At 40.7% G+C, this 22,524-nt stretch overlaps 1 protein-coding gene across 2 annotated transcripts in view; it reads right to left on the minus strand.

Moving 5' to 3' along the window:
- TRIM71 (tripartite motif containing 71) overlaps nucleotides 1–22,524 on the minus strand; it is a 56,377-nt gene that overhangs the window by 12,211 nt on the left and 21,642 nt on the right. For both annotated transcript variants that reach the window (XM_074849623.1, XM_074849613.1), the window contains one exon: nucleotides 2,603–2,770. In XM_074849623.1, coding sequence (XP_074705724.1) covers nucleotides 2,603–2,770 — 168 coding nt within the window. The remainder of the gene's footprint in view (nucleotides 1–2,602; nucleotides 2,771–22,524) is intronic.

Consider the following 22,524-nt stretch of genomic DNA (forward strand, 5'->3'; position numbering starts at 1 on the left):
TCAAGCCTCTTAGCGGTCCAGTCTGTGTTCCTCATATTGCATCTTGTACTGGTATTTATTCTGTTGACCTCTTCCAAACTTTAAGAAAAGCACTCAAGCCAATTTCTTTTAATTTAGAGTGTAGTTACTTCAGAGTTTAAATTCATGCTGACATGCCGTCTCCTCCCTAGGATAAATATATAGCCTCACAGTCCTATCGTTCCAAGAACAAGGAAAACTCTGCTCCATGAAAACTTTAAAAGTCTTATGCTGCAGGCTCACTGCATCAACCCCTGAGTCAGGCATCTCTGCTTTTAACTACATCACATGCTCTTCTATAACTGTTGCTCAGGTAGTAGCTGTCTTGAGTCGTATAGTCTTCCTGTTCCTGCATATACACACAGAGATTACCACCTCCTCAACTTTATCAGTGATCTGCTCACTCACTATCCTTTTTCTGTACAACAGTCCAGATTAAAAAGCTCACTAAACTAATAAAAAACTCAGTTCTTGAAAAGCATGTTCATTTTACAGAATCTTTATGGAAGTTGCCCAGTTAACACTTCCAAGACAGCCTTTTAACCTGGATGGGCTGTAGTTAGACCAGGGAAAAGCTGTACAAACTAAGTTCAGTTGGAGGTGCTTGTTTGGGTTACTTGAGCACAGTCAGTACCACCCACCCTTTACCTGTAACATCACCAAGTAGTCAGCTCACCACAATGGCAGAAGCCTCCAACATAGAAGCCAGAAGAAAATGGGGGGCAGCGAGCAAAGTAAACCCATCAGGAAGCAAGCAGGCACAAAAGCATTTATGCAAGAGTAGTACTCAATGATATTCTGCTGGTTTCCACTCCAAGAGACAGTCCCTTCTTAGATGATTTATCTGCACCAGTTAGATGATTAAGAGCCCTGGAGGTCAGAAGCAGTAATTTAATTACTAACAGACAAGCCCTTGTCTAGGACAGCCTGCAGAAATTCAGAACACTGCACCAGTGAGGTTCTTTAGTATAATCCCTTCCTTCTTGCTCTTTTTGGGGACATGTGAAATGTTTCAGTATGGATACTGCTGAAGAGCCTTATGATCCAATTTAAACAAATCTTGGAAGAAGCTAAGGTTTGCAGGATTCTGTCTTAAGATAGAGTTTTTAGTTAGCCATCCAGCTCCAAAAACTTGGGTGTTTGCTCTTCTGTTGTACCAAGTTAACATCACAAGCTAAAGGGAGACATCAACAACAGTTTCGTATCTATAGCATCATAATACTTACTATTTCATTCCACAAGCGCAAAGACTTAAGGAGAGAAAAAAAAAAACTTAGCTGCTCCTGTCCCACTCAAAAAGCTTGAAGTTATAGTTATCTGACAGGCTAAAAGTTATGGCTTATTCTCGTTACCCAGTGAGGCAGAAAAATTGTCACAGAGCACTTCAAAACAGCCAGTCCCTAAGACACATAAGCTGTACATCTAGTAGCCTGCCCAGAGTACACAGGAACTCCACAGTGCTGCAGGAAAGTGATCTAGGAAAGACTGAAAGAGTGGTCACTGCCAACAGCAATAGATTTAACAGCTTCTATTTATTAAGAAAATTTAAGAGACTAACTGAAATCCCCATCTACTGGAAACAAGCGAGGATGGGTGGACAACGGGTTTGCTTGGGTTTTAATTATTATTGTTTGTACCATGCATGTGCCAAGAAAGTACACCGAATTCAGAAAGTAAGTTTACTTCCTATACGTGGCATTCTATCAATGTTTACTCAAAAAAATCTTATTAGTTAAATCACATAGAAGTGTTGAGTTTCAGAATAACCAGCTTAAATCTAGAGCATCTGAGGCTAGCAAAACTAGAAGGTAGTGTGGAACGTAGCTTCCCACTATGCTTTCCCCATCTTAAGTCTCTTTATACAGGCAAAACTACTGGTAATATCATAATAGTTACTGCTAGATATCATTCAGCAAAAGTAACTATCTACCTATCCCTGCAACTTAATTCCCTATGTAAATTCCTTCTGCAGTTTGAAGCACTCTACTACCTTCCTTCCAGTCCTTGCCTAGTATTTGTATTTGCATTATAACACATAGCTGAGGTAAGATACAATAACAGGCAGCTGTGTGGGCAGAGTAATTCTTGTATGGAGATAGCTCCAGATTCTCTGCACAGATGGGTCAGAACTTTCACACTAATCCAACAGCTGATTAGTATTTTATATTTGGTGGCAACACTGAAGACACAGAGTCATAGGTAGTTACAGCGCTAGATACTGTACTGGCATGAAAGATAGCCGAATATAAGTCTCAGTTGTAAAAACAAAACCAGGCTTAGCACTGCTATACAAGATCAGAACTTTCTTCAAAATGCTTCACGCTCAAGTGCATTTGTACAGAGCTTCATATATATTGTAATTTACATGACAGGATTATGCTGCAAGAATGCAAAATTCATATAACAGCACTTTGTTTTCAGTTCCACAGCCACTTCTGTCAGAGATCTGAGAACAGAAGGGGTGAGAAGACTGACAGCAGAAGCAGAGAGCTTTGTGCCTTGACACCTTGCCCTGTAACAGACAAGCTGGGGAAGGCAGGGGGAGAAGGAGGGGAAAATAAAGTACAAGTTGTAAGTATCTTACTTGAATAGCCTGTCGTCCTTGCTGAGCATCTGCCAGGAGCTGAATGGTGAGAGTCCTGGAATCCTGTAGGGCATCTTGGAGGTAGATAAAGCTGTGACCCACATGTCGTCCCATGGTACATTCCCGACATATGGGGACAGAACAGGTATCACAGTAGAAATGCAGTACCTAGAAGAAAAAAAATATCTGCATCACTATCTAATGAAGAATTAAAGAGAAAACAGTGCCAGGATGAAAAAATCCAACAGCTCAGCTACAATGGAGATGATTAGAGGCAGTAGCAATAGGCAAAGACTTCACAGTAGTTTCTCCACAGAGGACGAGCTATCTCTTCCAGTAAGCTCCAAATCATTCTCTTAACAGTTAGATGGAAGTGTCATTGTTTTCTTTGCAATACAATACTAGGAAGAGTGTCCACATCAGCTCCTCTTAAGAGCGGAAGCCATCTGCCAACACTTGCAGATTGGAGATGTCATCTATGGCAAGTTTCAGGTGAAGACTTTTCCTGCATACACAAACACCACATTCGCTTAAGTGGGTCATTTAATAATCACTGCACTGGAAAACTGCAGCACCACCACACCCACCTCCCAGAAGGGAAAAACAAAATATGCATGCCAAGAAGCATCCTTCCCTTCCCCCCCCCCCCCAATCCCTTATGTTCAGGGTGACAATATTAGGCAAGAGTCCCTCCTGCCACTCCCAACAGCAAAGCAAAAAAGCTTCACTATGACATACTGTTTCTATGCTAGTGGTACTTAAGAGATGCTTGAGTTGGAGAACAAGCCTGGAACATTAGCATGCCCATCAGAATGCTACAGTGAACTGTGGGTAACCACTAAAACCCCATTCTATTCACAAAGCACTTAAAAACCCTATATTCAAACACAATGACATCTTACAAGATGTTAGCCTATAAAGCTGGATTCATTCATCAGCCACAACTGTTCCCATTCCACCCAGTAGAGGGTAGCAGGACACAGAAATAGCATCTTCCATGGATGTGTGTTTTCTTAGAGGCAAGCAGAAATCAGCTGGTTTGTTTTCAAAGATGCAAGTGAAGGAGTACAATACTTCCACACAGAAAAGTTCAGCATTCTAAGTCTTACTCTTAACTACATACACTATTTTTGTTGGAGTGTGACATTAGAAAATCTATATTACCACAGAACAGTCAAAAATGGCAAACAAGGTTTCATACTACAATTTTTCAATCACCAGCTACTTGAAATCTACCTTGCAGAAAGGAGCAAGAGCAGAACAAAGATTGGACAAATGTTTGATATGCTTGTCTTCTCACAGCTGTCATCCAGTCACTCCCAATTCCAGCTAACAGTTCATGATATGGTGCATAACATCCCCCTTTCCCTTCTCCCTTAAAAGGAAGGGGGAGGACAGGACAGGTGATTCCCTCAGATTGCCTGTGCTGCATAAAGTGACATTTTAAACTCATATAAGCGCAACAGCTGAAGCGGTATATGGATTAATTTCTCAAAGGGGTATGTGTGTGTTAGTAAAATCTGACATGTGTGCACAAACCCTTTTTTTTTTTTTGAAAGTTTTGCTGTAGAAAAACTGGAACAGACTGTTACGTTTTGCTTCTGTTCAAATACTAAACCATCAAGCAGTGTCTCAGATCATCTGCCTTTTCTAAATAAGAAGCTGCCTTGGCTCTGAAATGTGTTATTCAAATGCATTATCTTCCTCAACTAGAGGGTTCCTTGTTTTTACACTGCGGTTGTCTAAATCTGTATACAATGTTCACTTTCTCATGCAGTTCTGTAATTTTGCTGTTGAAATTACAGGGAATGTTTATTACATGTTGCTGAATGACTCCACTTAACAACTGAGAAGTTGAGAGAGAATGAAAACCAAGACAGGGTATCAAGTTAAGTCATATGAATCTGATATACTTTAAAAACATACAGCAGGGATTTGGGGCCTCAATCAAGCAGAGCAGCTGAAAGGAAAATGGTGACCATATGAACAGAAGTCCAGAAGCAAGCTAAATCTGTTATTAGTCCTCCAAAATAGTCAACACCAGAAGCAAAAGCTCAGTAAAACACCACAGATCAGCCCTGTCACCCGGGGCCCTCCTGCCACAAGGTAACAGCATCCAGTGGTAAAGAATCATCCAGCCATTCAAACCAAAGAGAAACAAAGTTTGAACTGTTCAGTTGCCTCTTGCCACCCACCAAAATGTGGTGAAAACCACTGCTCCTGAATTTAGAATGAAGACAGACAAGAGTCATAATCTCACTTCAGAAATATGCGGATTACATAGGACATGGCAGGGAAAAATCTTGGGTAAACACTACAGAGTCATTGATAAAGCCTCATATTTGTTTCTTAGTAAACAAAATGGTGAAAACAACCTAGACTTAAATCTGAGAGCAAAGGAGTTAACAGGCTTGGGCAAAAAGAAGTAGACAGTGATGGACTGATCTCCATCATTACACTGTTATTTAAAACAGTTACCTTAAATACAAACAGGAGGAAACACAAACTCATAATCCCTATTGCTCTCAGTGCAGAAGAGAGCTAACCACTAGAAGACTGGAAGAGTCAGCCAGCTTCAAGATGAACTAGGTAGGAACCCCCCAGAAACTCCCTTCTGGACACAAAGGCCACAACAGAAACCCCAAACTTGGCAGAGGTACAAGAGCAGCAATTCTCCTCCTGTGGTCAATCCCACATACTCACTGTCAGGAGCATTCCCAACAGGCCATAGATCAGCTCTACCCAGCAGTGGGGCCACACTCCCAGAGAATTAAGCTGGAAAGCACCCAGCTGTGCAGGGTGCAACAGCAAGGGGGGTTTGTGCCAGCTGGGCTAACAGAGCTTGGGGCACAGCATCCAGCTTGTCTGTGCTTGCAACTACAACCAGGCATTTATTGTTAAACTCAAGCCTGCTCACATCCCAGTCCCTAGGTCATGGCCACAAAGGTCACGTACTGCTAGATTAAGTTTCTATGCCCGTTTCTAAATAGAAGGGGGAAAAAAATAAGCCAACACACACCCCCCCACTCCCAAGCGAGACCTACTGCAAAAAATTCATACCAACGATGTAAGTAGGACAACACATAAGTGTTCTCAATTCAGATTTGATGCACTTGTAGTATACCTAAAAGGTTGGCAGAGACTCCCCTTCTTCCATTTCAGCAGTGTGAAAAGGCCACCCCACATTTCACTTGCACTGTTAATATAACAAAATACCGCTCCTTCTATGCTCATTATATGACAAATAACAAGACTGGTCTTGAAATGTGGATGGGTAGGGGCAGTGAGAAGGAAGGGTAGAGTAATACTAAGTCTTCCATAACAGATCAGTTTAGGATACTCAGCTTAAAGAAAAAAAACAAACTACACACAAACCAGGGTACTTGAAGACAAGTCCTAAAACTTCCCCCCTCTCCACCTTATCTGAAGAGGCAGAGATGACACAGTCAAAAGATCCATCAAGCTGTAAATTAACTATTGTCCTGTTAATTTCACTATTTTCCCAAATGTATGAAAAAAATGTTTTGTAAACAAAAATCTTCAAACATGTAGGTTTTTCCAAACCACACAAATGTTCTGATAGGCAGCAAGGAAAGAGAGAAATTAAAAGAAAAGCAGAGATCTCCTTTCAAAGAAATTCAGAATTGTGTAAATTGCATTTAATGATTTGTTTACATAATTAAATAAGTAAAAATAAAACAATTGTATTTTTTACTTAGAAGCAACTGTTTTTAAGATAAAAATTGGTGCCTTTCCAACACCCATTTTGGTAACTATCTAGTAACAGAAAAAAGATCCATAAGCAAGTTTAGTAGATTTTTTTTTTTCTGAAGAACTGCTTCACTGCATTAATTAGTATTTTAGAATTTCCACCAAAATTAAATGAAGAGAGAAGTCAAAAGCAAGAGGGGAACAGTTTTAGAGATAGTTAAAAGTGATTTATTTCAAAATAAATCAGCTATGGGTTGATTATTTCCCAAACAGGAAATATTTCCTGAATTGGTGGCATACAATTTTAGACACAAAACAATAAAGGGAGCCTACTTCAATTTAAACAGAATCAGTGAACCATATTACAGGGCTATTCATCTTTTACAGCCACAGCAGCCCAAGAAATACAACAGCAAGGCCATAAATGTGATTGCTTCAGGAAAGGCTGTACAGTGCACCGTAAAAACATTTTACAACAGCAGGAATTCCTGGGTGTCGCTCTCCCCATTTTTTGGTCCATCTGCTTTCAAAGGGGGCAGGGGGATGGGCGGAGATGTTGTTAAACGTCCCCTGGGACTGCACAGCAATCAATCATCATCTGATGAATGGCCACTAAAGTTAAACCCTGACCCCACTCCACAATTCCCACACCAGCGCTCCTCTCCTTACTGCTGACCAGCTTCCAGCATGCGCCCCCCACCTTCCAGCCCTCACCAAAATTTCCCAAATACCAAGCCCAGACAAAAGCAATGGAATGTAGTAGGCACCATGACAGAGGAGAATGCAGCAGCAACAGCATCTGAGGAGACTTATCCTTAACCTGTGTTTTAAATAAACGTTCTTTCAGTTCCCTTCTCCTCCCAGCTTGCAAACACTTTCGTTTCTCTCATTTCAGAGCACATTTAAGAGCATATATGCATGCAGTTGCCAATAAAGCATGTTGAATCTACCGTGTTTAAGCATTTGTTTTCTGTCACAACATTTCAGTGTCTTGCAATGATTTTATTTAAGCCTACAGTATTAAGAATTTGTACAAGGCAAAAACACATTAAGTCACATTATTGAAGTCTGATGCTCTAAAAGCTACTCTAATCTTAACCAACAATTAAAAAAGTCTACAGACAAAACAGTAGCCTCTTGGTTTCTGCTTTTGGAAAACTTTCAGTATGGCATTTGTAAGTTAACATAGTTTGAGTTTATGACCAAAAAAAAAAAAAATCATACTCACCATAGTCAGCCTAAAGTTTTCCATTACTGAAGGTGTTTTATTATCTAGATCCCTTGACAATAACTCAAACACCAGTGGCTTTGTTAGGTAGTGTGTAAGGCTTAGATGACTACGAGTTCAGTATAAACTATTTTTCCAATGAATTTTGGTCTTCCTCCCTCAGCACTCTTTGCTTGTTTAGTGGGTTGTGTCCCATCCATTCCGTGTTGTCCCACACACACACACACACTGGAGAAAATGCTGCTTCCCTGCATCATGCATGCAAATTCATTTTTTTAAACAGCGTGTAAGTACACCACTCAGGATGACCAGTTCAAAGTTTGGTGCAGATAATTGTCAAGTTTAAGTGGAAAGATGTAGTATTTTTACTCTGTAGGAAGCTGGTCCTTAGTTTCCATTTTAATAGCAATTGTTACAGTTAACTTACTTCACACCATTATCAGAGTAGCATTTTAGGAACCTTAACTTCTGCACTGATATAACTCTTGGAATTAAAATACTAACTGTAAACACTGAAGATACAAGGGCAAGCCATGTGATACACATCAGAACTGCAGACTATTTCCCAGTACACTTGAAACATTTCACTTTCAGATACTTGGAAACCTCATGTTTCTGTACCAGTTAATGATCAGATAACTCTTAGAATCTGTGTTTTGACTTAATGCTCCACTCCCACCAAAAGGGACTGTTTTAACACCAATTCTCCTCACTGTACCCAGTGGCAATGGGAAATGGTACACCAACTTCAGAAAGGTCTCCACAGCAGAGAAGAGTTAATTCCTTAATTCAGGTCAATATTCTAGTAACAAAATTTCTACAAGAATATGGGCACCTTTGAAGCATTACAGCCCTATACTACACAGGGCATGCAGCATGCACAGAAAGTTATACCAAGTGGGATTAGTGAAACCAGTTAGCTATTTATTACCTTCCTTTGCCACTTGGATGAACAGCGATGGGGTTTGATCCATTAAATTCATCAAGTGCAAGAGGATCATTCTGCCCTTTTGTTAAATTCAGTTTGATTTCCTTACTCTACCTGGAATAATAAAAGCCCAGCTAACAGATGACTAAGACTCATGCAAATCTGTGCAAATAAAACTAATTCCACATGCATTTTTTCCAGCACTAGTGTTAGTACCCTTCCTTCCCCAGATGCTCCAGTGGGTTCTGTTCCTTGCACTAGTTTCTCAGCCACGCAGGTATTTCTTGGCCCAGCACATGAGGAGGAAGGAAGTTCACTAAAACCCCCAATCTAACCAGCACTGCTTCCAATGTGAAACCACACACAGCTCAAGGCTGTCATTTCACTTCACCACTTAAGCTGACAGCCACTCTACAAGTAAGCCAAATACCTCTTCTGCCTTCCTCCTTTCCTCCCCTTTTCACCGCTCCTCCAGTCTCAGTGAAGAGATTGAGGGATCTTCACAAACAGCAGAAAATTAATTTTTGAATGAACTGTTTTGTATCAGCTGACCCTGGGATCAGAATAGCAGCAGGGCTAGCACAAGAGAGGCTGAAGAACCCACAACTAAGGAGACATCCGATGACATCTATTAAATATCAGCTGAGCTACAGTACTAAGCCACATGGTTCAGCTATGGTACTGCCAACCTCACAGCTGGAAATCAGTGTAAATCTTCTCATTGATAGCATTCATCTCAAGCTGTAACTGGAGGAACAATATCTAAACCCAAGTTGAGTCTGATAAGCTAAACAGGCTGTTAAACAAAACTGACTACCACTACTCTCAAGATTTTTGATGTTTACCTTCTTCAATCCTGCTGTGATATCATGAAGCCAGTAAAGACAGCTGCGTATTTTAGAGAGTGGTGAGGTGACAACATTGGGTCGGTCAAATCATCTAGGTTAAAAGCTAAGGTTTTTTGGAAGACACATAGGTCCATTAATCAAGTTTAGAAAACCCAAGAGGTATTAACAGTCAGTTGGGAGTGGAGCAGAGACCATTGAAGTTGTCTTTGCCAATGCAAACAGCATTTGCAAAATCCAAAAGAACCTGAGTTAGAAGTGACAATCAAGATCCACTTCATTCTGAAGGCCAGATCATCACTGTAATGGTGCGACAACAGGCTGCAAACTGGGGCTAGAGGACAGGAAGTCACACCTTTGACAAAGCTGGTTTAAGAATCTGCTGGCTCCAGCATACTTTAAAATTGCATCCTCTGTGTTTTGAGTTAAAACCTTATAAATAAAACAATGCGATGACTCTAGCTCCTGGTCATAGCCACTCACCCAGAAGTGCAGCATCCCAAGCATTCCTCTCAGCAGCACCTCTGCCAGCTGCAGTACCCCACTGTTCATCCACTCCAAATACGGAGGGAGCACACCACCACTCACCTGGGCTTTGCCCATCTCATCAGCTAGCTTTCTAAAAGCCATGAGTGCAAAGTAACTTGACCATCTGATCTGATGTACTACCTCAGAGATCCCAGTTACTGATGGACTGGGAAGAACATATCATATCCACCTTAACTCATCACTCCAGTTCTTCCCAAATAGGGATAAGCAAGGCTTAATATCCTTCTAATGTTAATACTGAGGTGGCACAGGTATAATTACCCACAGTGGGCTGTCATTTAATTACTGCATAACTGTAAGTCTGTTTTGCAACCTTCTTTTACAGAAATTGGGGGGGCTGCGAGCAAGAAAAATCTGTATTTATTTTTAAAAAGTCATATCACCTGCTTCAACACTACAGCAGGTCAAGTAGCCAGACTATGGAAAGATGCAATAGTATCAGTAGCTAGTAGATTACTTAGCCAGTGATAAATCAGCTCTTTTACAGATTTCAATAGAGGAGACCAGCCTGTGCTTCAACATGCAACTCATTAGCTGTTTAAATGCAGCTTCTGTGCCAAATCTACATGACATGAGTAGCAGCAGGGTGGTCTTGGCACAGGGGACAGTGGGTGGATCTAAATATTCAACAGTTCAAGCAACCAAGCTAATAGCCTGCTGTGGAAGTAGCTATTAAGAGTGGGTCAGGACCCAGTTCTACTTTCAAGCTCATCTGTCCAAGTTACTGCTGTAAGTCCCCCGCAAACCCTTCAGTTGGGTCTCCCTAACTCTTCAGCTCTCAAAGCTAGAGTGTCTCAAAGTTCTCAGCCAAAGCTTGGCCATGATTTCAGTGATGCTGCAAATCACAATGGGTTGGCAATTGCTTTGCTATTGCACATGGCGTTTTGTTTTTAGAGAGAAACAAACTTCAACACCTCTACAAACTCCTTACATAACATTTTCTGGTTACATAGCTCAGCATTTGAGCTTTTGAAACTTTTCCTTCTATGCACAAGAAGGGTTAGACTAGGAGTCAGGGTACACTTGAGGCTCCTGCGTTCTGCTCTGACCAACACCAGTACAGGCCTTGCCTCTCAAAACCTATATTCCTCAATTCTGTGCTGTTCCTACACCACTGCAGAGAACACTACCTCCACTCAGGTCCTCAGCAACTGTGGATCTTCACATGGAAAGCTGACAACAAGGATGCAAACAAGCAGTCAAAAAATGCTTTGTCTCTTAATAAACTGGAGACAAACCTTATTCTTTTTGATTTGAAGGGGGAAGGGAGTGGAAAGACAAACAACCCTAAAGTTCCCAGATTTCACTCAAGGGCCAGCTAGTCCTCATGCCGAGACAAGCCAATTGTGAAACATCTTAAGCAGACAGGCTGCATGCAGTTTGCCAGAGTTTTCTTGATCCCACCACAAACAGGTCTTTTGTAGGACTAATTTTCTTATAGAGCTAGTCTAGTCAAACCACCACTAAGAAAACCTACTTTGGTGCAACAGATCCACACTAATATTTTTAGAGGGCTTCTCTGGGGTGTCAGAAAGTCCATCTTGAATTCATAACGCTCAATTGTTAGGAAAAAACTGAGTATGAGAACGAACACATTTATCCAGGGAAACTGTAGCTTTACCTATTTTAACTTTGACAGGTTCTACCCCAGTTTTTTTTGTTTGGTGTGGGGTTTTTGCATTGGTGGGTTTGTGTGTGTTTTTTGTGGGTTTTTTCCCCCCCTTTGTTTTAAGCAGTACTAGAAGCCTTGGTTCAGAAGAGTGTTCTTTAGAACATGTTTGCACTTACTCTTTCACACAGTGTAATGCTTCAATTACATCACCTACTGCTTATGGGCTACAAGAAAAAAGATTGAAAGTGCATATTTGAAAACTCCCACAGTTGAACCAACACATGAATCTCAAACTGCAGTAGCTAGAGAGTACTAGTAAACTAAGCAATTCGGAAGCCTGAGCCCACTTCGCAGCTTTTTTGTCTAGTTGTTCCCCCTTGCTTGTATGGCCTTACTGCCAATAATAGGAAGAACACAAGAACCCAGAATCAAAACAACTAGTAGAGAACAGTGTTCAAAAAGTGATGTTCCAGATAAAGCCATTCTGACATGGAAGTACCATTAATATACAACCAGAAATATGAGGTAGCTCAACATCTTTAACTTCTATCTTCAAGTGCATACTCTATTTGGGGGATGTTTGTCTGTACCAACTATTCACTTAATTTAATAACATTGCATAATCTCTACAGAATTTAAAAAAGCATCTCTTTATACCTTTTTTTAAAAGGAGGATTTGTGTTAGTATGAAGGAAAAAAAATCAACTTTTAGACTAACAAATCTCAAAGTCCTTTTAACAAAGAGGGTTAACATACATTTAGCAAAATGAAGCAATTCAGATATCTAGCACCATCACTACTAGACTCTGGTAATTCCAGTTTATGAGTAACAGCCTGGTAGGCAAGAATCAGTCCACATACTTGTACAAGACACTATCCCTCCCCCCATTTCCAGTACCAGCTCTTCAACAGAGATTTACCTAGTATTATGCAAGCTAATATTGCTACAGAGATAGCAATTACTGAGTGGATTAGGCTGCCTGCAATGACTACTTGTGGTTAAGACTTAAGACTCTTCACATATACAAAAGAGTTAAATGCCTCTATCAGTTTAAGTTTAGAAGTAGAACCATAGTGATCCTATGGCAGTTTAAACTATGGAGTAAAACTAATTAACAGCAGCAGAAATTTATGCATTAGGGCATAAGCTGATCACCTGGGGTATCACAGGAAGGAATCCCTCCCTCACACTCATTTTCTCAGTGGGAAACTGTCCAGTCGGCCAAGCATGTGAGGCAGGCAGGAGGGGGAAGAAAATGTCATCCTTCTTCCCCCTTCCCTCTCCCAGCATTAGGCATTGGCTACTACTGCGGCTAGTGTCTGATGGGAACAGTGCAGTTCTGCTATTTCTCCCACTTCTGCCTTGCACCTCTTCTGTCTTCAGAGGAAAGCTGTAACAAGAACAGCCATGGTACTGAACCCCCCCAGCAGGAGCTGTTAATTATTTTTTTTCTTCTTTAATTGTGAAACAATCCATGCCTATTAAACAAGTCCAGTTACCACCGGTGCCATATGCACATCAAACTCAGGTCAAAGTGAATATGACCAACTATAGGCTTTTATTAGGAAATACAGGCAAGACGGTTGTCTGGGAAAACTGACATATAAACCTATTCCAAGTGTTTTATACTGCAATGTTTTTAGTTACTGCTTATGTGGAACAGGTTTTGTGGAAAGCACAAAGGCAGCACTGAATTGGCCTACTCTGTTCTTTGCGTTCCCTGCTCCTCTTGCCTTACTCTGTCCCAAACACTATTTTTACAACTATACACCCACATACCAAGTCCTTACAGAATAAGGCCTTTGAAGGAACTTCTCTTCACTGAAAGCCAAAAATGGCTGACACGAACATTTGGAAAGTATCTTTTCAAAAAGCATTCAAGCTCTCCCTCTATACCATCATCCTCTCAAACGCTCACACACTAAAAATATGCATGTGTAAAATTTTTACTAGCTTAAGTACACATGTTTTAGAGCAGGAAGAAAAATTACGACATGTTGAGGTTTCAGTTGGGATTCCTCATAAATGAGGAATCTTAATTAAGCAAAACCAAATTTGAATTGCATTGCAGGACAAAAAAAAAAATATTGGTTTGCTCCAGACATGAGGCAGTAGTTTATAAAAGCGTTATTATATATTGTATCATAGTTCCTCAGTTAACTCCATTAAATTGTCCCATCCATGTCAAAAATAATCATTATTTACTCCCAGCATGGGACTTAGCACATACACCAGAGCATCTTACTCAGAGAAACAATGTTGTCCTTGAGGATCAAAGCTTTGCTGCTTGTAGTACAATACCAGACTAAATTCGTCAGATTGATATGCTTGTTACAATTACTCTTTATTTTAAAAAGGATTAAACAATCGCATTTTATGAAAGACTCCTCATGGAAGTGTTATCCTATGGGTGCTGGCACTCTTATTACTTCCTAGTAAACTCTAGTATTTTAAAGTTTGTTTTGGAAGACCTAGCTGTCTTAACAGCCACAGGGCATTTCAATAATCATATAACAAACACTACTGCAGGTTACTCTTTAATCCCTTGTGAGTGAATGAGTAAATTCTTGTCCATCTATCATATAATGACACAGCTCTGCAGTTACTGCCAAAAAGGTACTGTAAATCATAAAAGAAAAACCATGTAAGAATAAGGAGACCTGTTCCAGGAAGTCAAAAGTGTTTGTGCAGAATAGTTTTTTCTATCACTGTAGAACAGTAAGAAAAACAGATAAACCCTTGTTTACAAACCATTGATACAAAATGAGAGACATTTTTATTTCTATCTTAAGATTTAAGACAAGCCCTGATGGACAATTTATATATAGTTGTTTGCCTCTCTGGCAACAGACTACAAGAAAGACCTCCTAAGTTTCAGAAATTTAAATTACTCACATGCCTCACACTTATTTCCAAGTGGGTGAGATACAGGCACAAGCAAGTTTAAAGCCTATGGTTCCCACACACATAAAGTGGTCTTTTTTTTAAAAAAAAAACCTCCCCCCAAAAATACTTTCTGCCTTTCTGTCATAGATTTAAGTGTTGCATGGTGTTCTACTGTAATAGCCCTTTTCCTCATGGAGAGGACTTAAGATTGCTTTCCTTTTGAATTTGGGAGAGGTGGGAAGAGGTAAGTATTCCAGGATGAATATTCAATTAAGTAAAAACTGAAGCAGAATTACTACTCCTTCAAACTGCAGGGTAGATTTGAGGTGTTTACAGTGAATAAGAAACACCAATAAGTGCATTTTGTCACTGTGCCATAGACCCCATTATTGAGTATTGTCTCAGTTTTGGAAGAGCGAGGACAATCTTCCACCCCAGTCAAGGTTTAAGTTATGATTGATACACTCTATTTTTAATCCATTTCACAGAGCTCCCATGGGTTAAGTATATAGTGTACACATTCATAAAGCCACAAATAAACTCTGTTGTAGAACAGTCTAACCAAACTGTAGTGGTTTGGTGCCACCCTGTCATGGTTCAGTGATATATTTCAAGGACCTTTTAAGAATTTGAAAGCATTTTGATTTTTTAAGATACTTAAATACTTTGAAGCCTTCAGTTGAAAGCACCAGCCTTTCCAATAGCAGCACCAACAGTTCTACATAACACTAGCTTTAGATTGCTTCTGTATTGTGCACATAAGTTAGCCTTACCCTAAACTTTTAACTGTAGCCTTGTTTGAGCTTTAATTCAGGAGAAATGTTAAGTATAGAAGGCTTGCTCAATCATCAGTGAAGGGAAGAATGAAGTGAAAAGGGATGGCTACAAAGGTTTAAATCCTTGCCCAATTCTCAGAGACAAAAATACACACCAGCCTTACTACCAAAAAAACCTATTTTATGGCAAAATCCACGCTGCCTTGTTATATATATAATAAAATTCTAAGGAAGGATGCCATAAGGCATATGGAAGTGCACCATGAACACCTGCATTAGAAACATGCTATTTCTGACAAGCACTGGCAGGAGTGACTGCTGTTTAGGTACACCAATTCACCAAAAGGCCAGGTTTACACAAGGTATGGTTCCCCCCACCCCAAAGAGGAAGCAAGTAGGCAAGGCAGAAGAAATTTTATCCTCTCCGAACAATCAGCTGGAAGTTTTTATGAACACTCTTGTGTACACACAAGTCTTGCATGTTAAGCCATGATCATTAGTTTTTTTATGTATTGCTAACTAGTCCTACACATCCTCTGCCTGCTAAGAAGTCAGTCTGAGGAGGTCATATATTATTTATTCACTCAAAAAAGAAAAATACTTCTGACAATCCAGGCAGAAGAACAGAACATGCTTAACTAGATTTCCAAGCACAAGACAACCTATCGAGTCAAGTCTGCTTGGTCAAAAGATTTTCCATGAAGCCACTGCATGCCTCTAGAATATTCTTCTATGTAGTGTTTTCTAGCACAGGAACTCACAAAGACAGTTATGCTGAATTAAAAAAAAAAAAAGGGGGGGGGGAAGGCCAGGCTTTTGGACAGCATCATCATGCAGTTCTTTCAGCAACTGTGTGCACAGTGCTAAGCACTGCTGGTTTCCTAAATAAGTTATTAGGTTTATTTATTCCAAGACACAAATGGCTTATTGGGACCATGTACTGGGCGTGTGTGATCAAGAGTGTAAGGGAGAATTAAAACTCCCTAAATTAACACAGATTTCAGGGAAAGCTGCATCTCTACCTTTGTCCTCTACCGAAAGGTTAACTTGCTGCACCCCACATACCACCTTTTCTATCAAAGTAACAGAGCAGCTTTAAAAGCCACACACAGGCCAGTACCTCTGGTAGCTTACTACTAAGACAGATCTACTGCATCAGGAACATCGCTTCCTGTAACGCTGCTTTCAAGTAATAACCAGACCCACTGATTCACTTAAGATTTAATGAGATTACAGCTTGAGGTGATTTGACTGGAGACCATAAAAGTTTTAGGAGCCCATCTGCTCTGCAAAACTAACCTCTCACACACCAGCCCGGGTATGAGCTGACCTTTTGAGAGCTGCAGTGTAGTTCCGGCAGGATTCAAGTCCGATTGGTACTTGTGATGGGCAGACAGACCAGACAAAACAAGAGATTTGCACTTTCAGGCAAAGAGGAGTTACCATATGCATCAGTACTCGAGGGGGAGTCTTTCCAAACAATCAGCAGGCTTTTCATGAATAAAAAGCTGGTCACCTTAGGGTGCTTATCCCAACATTATCACACCATTAATAGCAAATTCAAACTGTACTGGCAACGGCTGCAAAACTACCGGTATTGCAAAAACCTTGCATACAGCAAAAATCCATGACAAAGTACTCTTGACCAAATGCTGTAGTGCTTAAAACCCGCCCCCACCTCCCCCCAAAGGAACGTCCTAGTCACAATCAGAACTGCTTTCCATCTCACTTTACACTTCTATTCCCCCACCAACAGAAAGCACGTGCTTTTTCAAGAACCAACTGGTTATTTTTCTGATGTCTCCCGGTATCAGATGGAACATTGACTTTTCTTCCAATAAAAAGAAATACTGATTTGGAGAGATTGAGGGCAGAAAGGGAGCTACTGTTTTCACTCTGTTACTTTTTACAGACCTGTAGAAAAGCAGCATTTCACCAAGACTGCCGTTAAAATACTTTAGATGTAAACGGTGGACAAATATTCACATTTTGTTATTCTAAACCTGACCTTGTTAGCTGTGGAAGAGTCGGTCTCACTGGACAGCTGTATTTTGTAGCATAAAAACATTTAGGTGCTGTTATTTTTCCTTCCCCTTGAAGGCCGAGATGTTTTGTTGTTTTGTTCTCACTTCAGTAACAGGCCTCAATATGCAAGTTACATCTGGAAACAGACAAAAGCCAACTGCCCAGCAGTATTGGAAAATTAAAACATTGGGTCAGACTCAAACGGACTAGGAAGCCAAAGGTCAAAGCAGCATTAAATCATTAGTTTCCCAGCTGCCACCAAGGCATGGAGTTGACCTTTGATTTTGTAAGAAGTGGTCCAAGCAATTTTCTGGTGGCAATATGGGCAATCTGGCACAGTGGAATATTATCCTTGAAACGGGTGGGTGGGAGGGAAGGAGGAGTTTAAGGTCTTGAAGGCAAAGATTAAACTAACACTTTAATCTCTCCAGACCAAGTTTGTACTGTGAAGCTGCAAGTGCAAATAATGAATATGGAATTATCAAACTTTAAAGCAAAGACACTCAAGCATTTGAATCATTCAAGTAGCTTTTATTCATCTAGCAGGGTGAGCAGGTAGAATTTAAGAATATTAATGCACTTTAGAGAATACTAGAATATTCTATTTCTTTCCTGAAATGATTGAAGTTTTCAGAAATTACAGTTGAAAGCAGTTTACTTAGTTGTGTATTTTTAGAACAATACATCTGAGATAGAGATCATGCTTCTTCAGACTGAGGAAGGACCAGAACACTGCATTTTGTACCTTTGTATCCCCATTAATGATCTTTTTTTTACATAGTTGAGGTAGCAAAGGCCAGATTCTTATTTTGTCTTTCTCTAGCCTCTATGATCTTAAATTTCATCTGCTACTGCCCTCTGGTAATAGTTCCCAACTGGTCCTTATAAACTGCCCCACTGAATGTCTGTGTTGTACGTGACGAGTTCTGGTCTGGCTGCTTCCAAGTTCCTAGGAAGGGGTGGGTTTACTGCTGCTTGGCAAAGAGCAGCACAGGTATCAAAGGGGTTTCTGACGCAACCAAGCTACATTTGAAGAGCATGTTTGATCCTCCATTAGCAGCTGAGCACATGTACACACATGCAAAACAGTTTGCAGGCAATCAGCTGTTAAGAAACTTCTGTGTATTTAAGACATTTCTGTGTGTATTTTTGAAGTAATTTCAAGCACTTTCCTTAATCTAAAAGGGTCACCCAGTCCACATTTTATTGTAAGGGTGATAAAATTAAAAGCTGTTGCTTTCCTTTGTGTTTTAGGGACAAAATTGTCCCAACAGAACATGAAGAACCCCCTCCCCATCCTATACCTCAGTGTTCCAGGATTAGGCATTACCAGCTAGAGTCACCGCAGTGACTTTAGGCATGGACTGAGTCATATATCCACAACCCCTAGTGGTGGTGGGGAGGAGTATTTTCAGAAAACTGCAATTAGGCATTAATGACTTGAGTAAAAATACATCCCCGTGCTACTAGCCACCCGGATGTGTTCTGGTTTTAGTTTTGTTTGCTTTTTAATATAATGAGTATTTTCACTGGCAACGTGAAAAGCACAACACCCTTAAATACTTCAGTGAGTAAGGATGAGCAGAACAACCTCTCTTCCCACACCCTTCCTTTCTAGGAAAGGTTCAATATAAATATATTGAACAGCCAATACAAGTATAAGACATTTGAACATATAGACTGTTATATACTGGTCACAGAGCTAACCACAAGCAGCAAGACCTCTCTCCAAAGAACCTAATGCTAAATGCTCCAATCAGTGAAAGAATATTTACTAAAACAGAACACTGTAAGACCATACAGGCAATTTCTTAGAGAAAGCAACTTCAAAGTTCATCTAGTTGGCAAATTAAGAGATACAGACAGGGAGCTGATCTTAATTCTTTCTGCAGGTACCCAAATCCAGGTAGCATTGAAGGAGCAAAACAAATAACCAGAAGCCTTATATTACAGAGACTTGAAAGACACATATTTCCTCATCAAGACCTTTCAGAGGGAAAAAAAAAAAAAAACAGCACTGACTTTTTGCTTGGTTAGCATTCTGGTTTACTTACATTAGCACAAGCTCAAATTCACTGCTGAGACACCATGGAAGTGTTACCCTCACTTTATGCAACCTGCGTGTGCCCACTCTTTCTTAGAGAGAAGATAGGTTCTACCACTGTAAGCTTCCCTCCAAGAAAAATACCAAAGCTTGCATCAAGTCTGCAATCTACAGCTGGAAGTAACTCTTACAGCTGTTGCTGCACTATGTTCCATGGTCCTGAAAGGGGTAAGGTGTATAAAGCTAAAAAGAGGCCTTGCTATGACATTGGTTTCAGACTAAGGTGGCTATTTCTAGAATGGGATACTACACTGACACAGCTTCTGCCCATAAAAGCTTATGAAATCCAGCTACTTGGATACCTTCTTTCCTGGAAAAAAGTTTATTGCTTGAGCTAGAACTAAGACAAGATTATGCCCTAAGAGGGTTGCGGAGTTCAGGTATACTCTCTGGACCATAACCAGCAGTCAAATGCTGGACTAGCACTAACAGGTAGTCATTTGCTCTTCAATAGAACACAGTATGGCAGTGGAACAAGATGGGAATCATCCAGGTGACTGACTAGCCCTGATCTTGCCTCAGCCCTATTCTGGCTGCCATGTGAAACTGAAAAATACCTTCTCTGCTTATACTAGAAAAAAAATATTTTCCATTAGACCTCCATTCTCATCTCTGTAAATAGACCAGAGCCAGGTCTTCAAGTTTACAGTAGATGAAAAACACCCTAAAACTTGAAACAATTCGTAAGAAACTCCTGGAGAATCACTAATGGTTTTTGCAAGCATCCAGCCTCAATGATGAAAACAATCCTGTGTATGCCCACAGCTGAAGTTTTAGAAATAAGTCAAAAGGCCATTTTTTGACTGAATAGGGTAATAACTGCCAATACAGTCCAAGATAACACATGAAAAGAATAGTGTTATGCAACTATCCCCTTCTACACCCCAACTGAAGGGGTTCGTTTGGTATCACCTAATGACAGTAAGGCATCTTGTAGCCTTCTATAGTGAAGGTTAGAGAGAAGGAAGACAGACCTTTGGGAGTTACACCAGGGGCCATCAAGAGGCCCCCTTCTGTGACTGCATGTCCCTCCTCATCTTTGCTGCTGTGTCTCTTATCACTAGAGCCAGATGCTAGGGGAGCCAGCAGAGAGCCCAACAGCCACCAGCAGAAGCAAGGGACAATAGCCTGGATGTTCGGGTGTGGTGGCCAACAGCAGCTAAAAACAACTACTGAATGCAAAGTCTTGGGCATGACTGAAAGCACCCCCACCCCACAGCACCTTCTGAGAGAAGCAGGAAAGACATACAGCTCCCCTCACCTAGCCCCAGACCTCCTATGCACTGTGCCAGAACTATCAGCCTGAAACATCCTTCAGTGCAGACGGTTTGTTTTACTTTGTCTACTACCAAGCAGGCAACAAGCCCACTTCTACCTTCACAGAGATGCTCTCATGAAAGGCCCTCTTGCCTCCGAATCCTTTGTGATGCACACAAAGCAACCAAAAGGTAGTTTTTTTGTGATGTGATCTTTTTGCTTGGTCCTAACATGGCTGCTCTGGGAAGTAAGAAGACATTACTAGCCATCATAGTTTTCTTACTGGAAGAACCTACCTCAGGGCAGTAAACAAAACAGAATTTGGAGCTTCCTCCAAAACCAGCAGTTAAAACCTAGTAACCCCCACAGTTTCAAGAACAAAGGGCTATTGTGTCTCAATCTCAGACTCCAAGGGCTTAGGGGACCAGCTTTCTAGTCAGCTCTCTCACTCCATGCAACTGAGTTTCACTAGAGACAGAGCTTCCAGTCTGTTTGCTTTCAGTAGAACAACATCCAGTTCTACTTTCCAGCTCATGGTCTACTTCTACCTTTGTTTTTTCCACTATCCAGAAATGTGTGTGCAGGTCTATGCTTTGGCAGTCACATGGCTCAGTCCCCTTTGGAGCCACTCAGAGCTTAAGTGGGGGTCAAATATGAATCCCCAGGTATCCCTGAGTAGCACAAAATACTCTTGGAAACATGGATATCTAGCATCCCTCTGATCTGAGCAAGGCCATGAACCTAGAACAGCTTATCAGCCAGCATCGTTGTTCAGAGATACAAGGAAGGTTAAATGATTTATTTCTAGGAGATGTTAAGTCCTACCACTGTTTTCTTTTCTGCTTAGAAAAAAGCAAGGGCCAAGAGAGGAAGACTATGTCTGACATGCAGCTGCACAGAAAGAGGTTCTATGAGAAGAGGAACCAGACCTTTGCTTTTATCCCCTTGGCTTTCTTCAGCTTAACTCTCTCCCTTGGAGCTGCCATTAACACCTTAGAAAAGGAAGCACAAGCTACAGCAGCTTTCTTAAAAAACAGATTACACTTGGACGCAGTAGGTCAGAAAAACTAGCTCAGGCAGAAGTGAAATTTGAAGTCTAGAGGGGTCTGCCTTTGGGAATTTTGGTTCAGCTGCCAGCCAGAGGCAGTAGGGGAATACAGGGACCCATGCGTAATTCAAACAGAACAAGTATTCCTTTCTGCTGCTGATATAATCTGGGACTGGCTGGCAGCAGACCCTTGTACCTTAAAGTCAACAGCTCCCTTAAAGGCTTATCAAAGATGTTGTCAGTAAAGACAAACATGGCGTTTTCTCTATTAAGAGGTACCCTATATGATCTCTTAAGTACCTTCCTCTGCTGGCATAAAAAAATAGAGGGAAATTAAGTCACATGCAGTATTCTTGATGCTGCCTTACCTAGGATGGAAATACTGCAGATCGAGAAGATTAATATAGTGCTTTAATCTGGTAGATCAGTAGCTGAAAGCCTCAGCTAGGTAAAGCTTTAAATGTGACCTTTATAAGCAAAACTGATCTTGCAGGAAGTTGCATGCTAAAAAAGTAATTCTAGTGTAACAGGGGCACTCAAGATGCTTGAGATCTGGAGCTAATACATACCAGGAAGGGATTTCTTTTCTTGGGAGAAGGGAGGAGTCAAGAAGGAAAAAAGGAAAAAAGCTTACTAAGAATGTTAACAGCAGACATTATATCTAATTTCTTTGCATTCCTTCCCCCCTCCTTTTCCTCCCAGTTTTAAAAAACAGGAGCAAACTTGCGAGTTAAGGATTCTGATCAATGCAACATGTTAGGAAAAGAGAGCAGGAGGTCAAGAGGAAATGATTAATCCTGTGCAGAAGACTGGCAGGATGGGTCCTGGAATGGCTTACCAGAACAATGCCCCCACTAATAAGCAGGTCAAAAGACCCTTACAGTGAACAGAAGCCCCAGTTACACTGTACATTAATATTCTTCCCTTAACCCAAAGTTACCTTTGTTCATTA

Source organism: Strix aluco, chromosome 1 (genome assembly GCF_031877795.1).
Source record: "Strix aluco isolate bStrAlu1 chromosome 1, bStrAlu1.hap1, whole genome shotgun sequence".
Taxonomy (NCBI): Eukaryota; Metazoa; Chordata; class Aves; order Strigiformes; family Strigidae; genus Strix; species Strix aluco.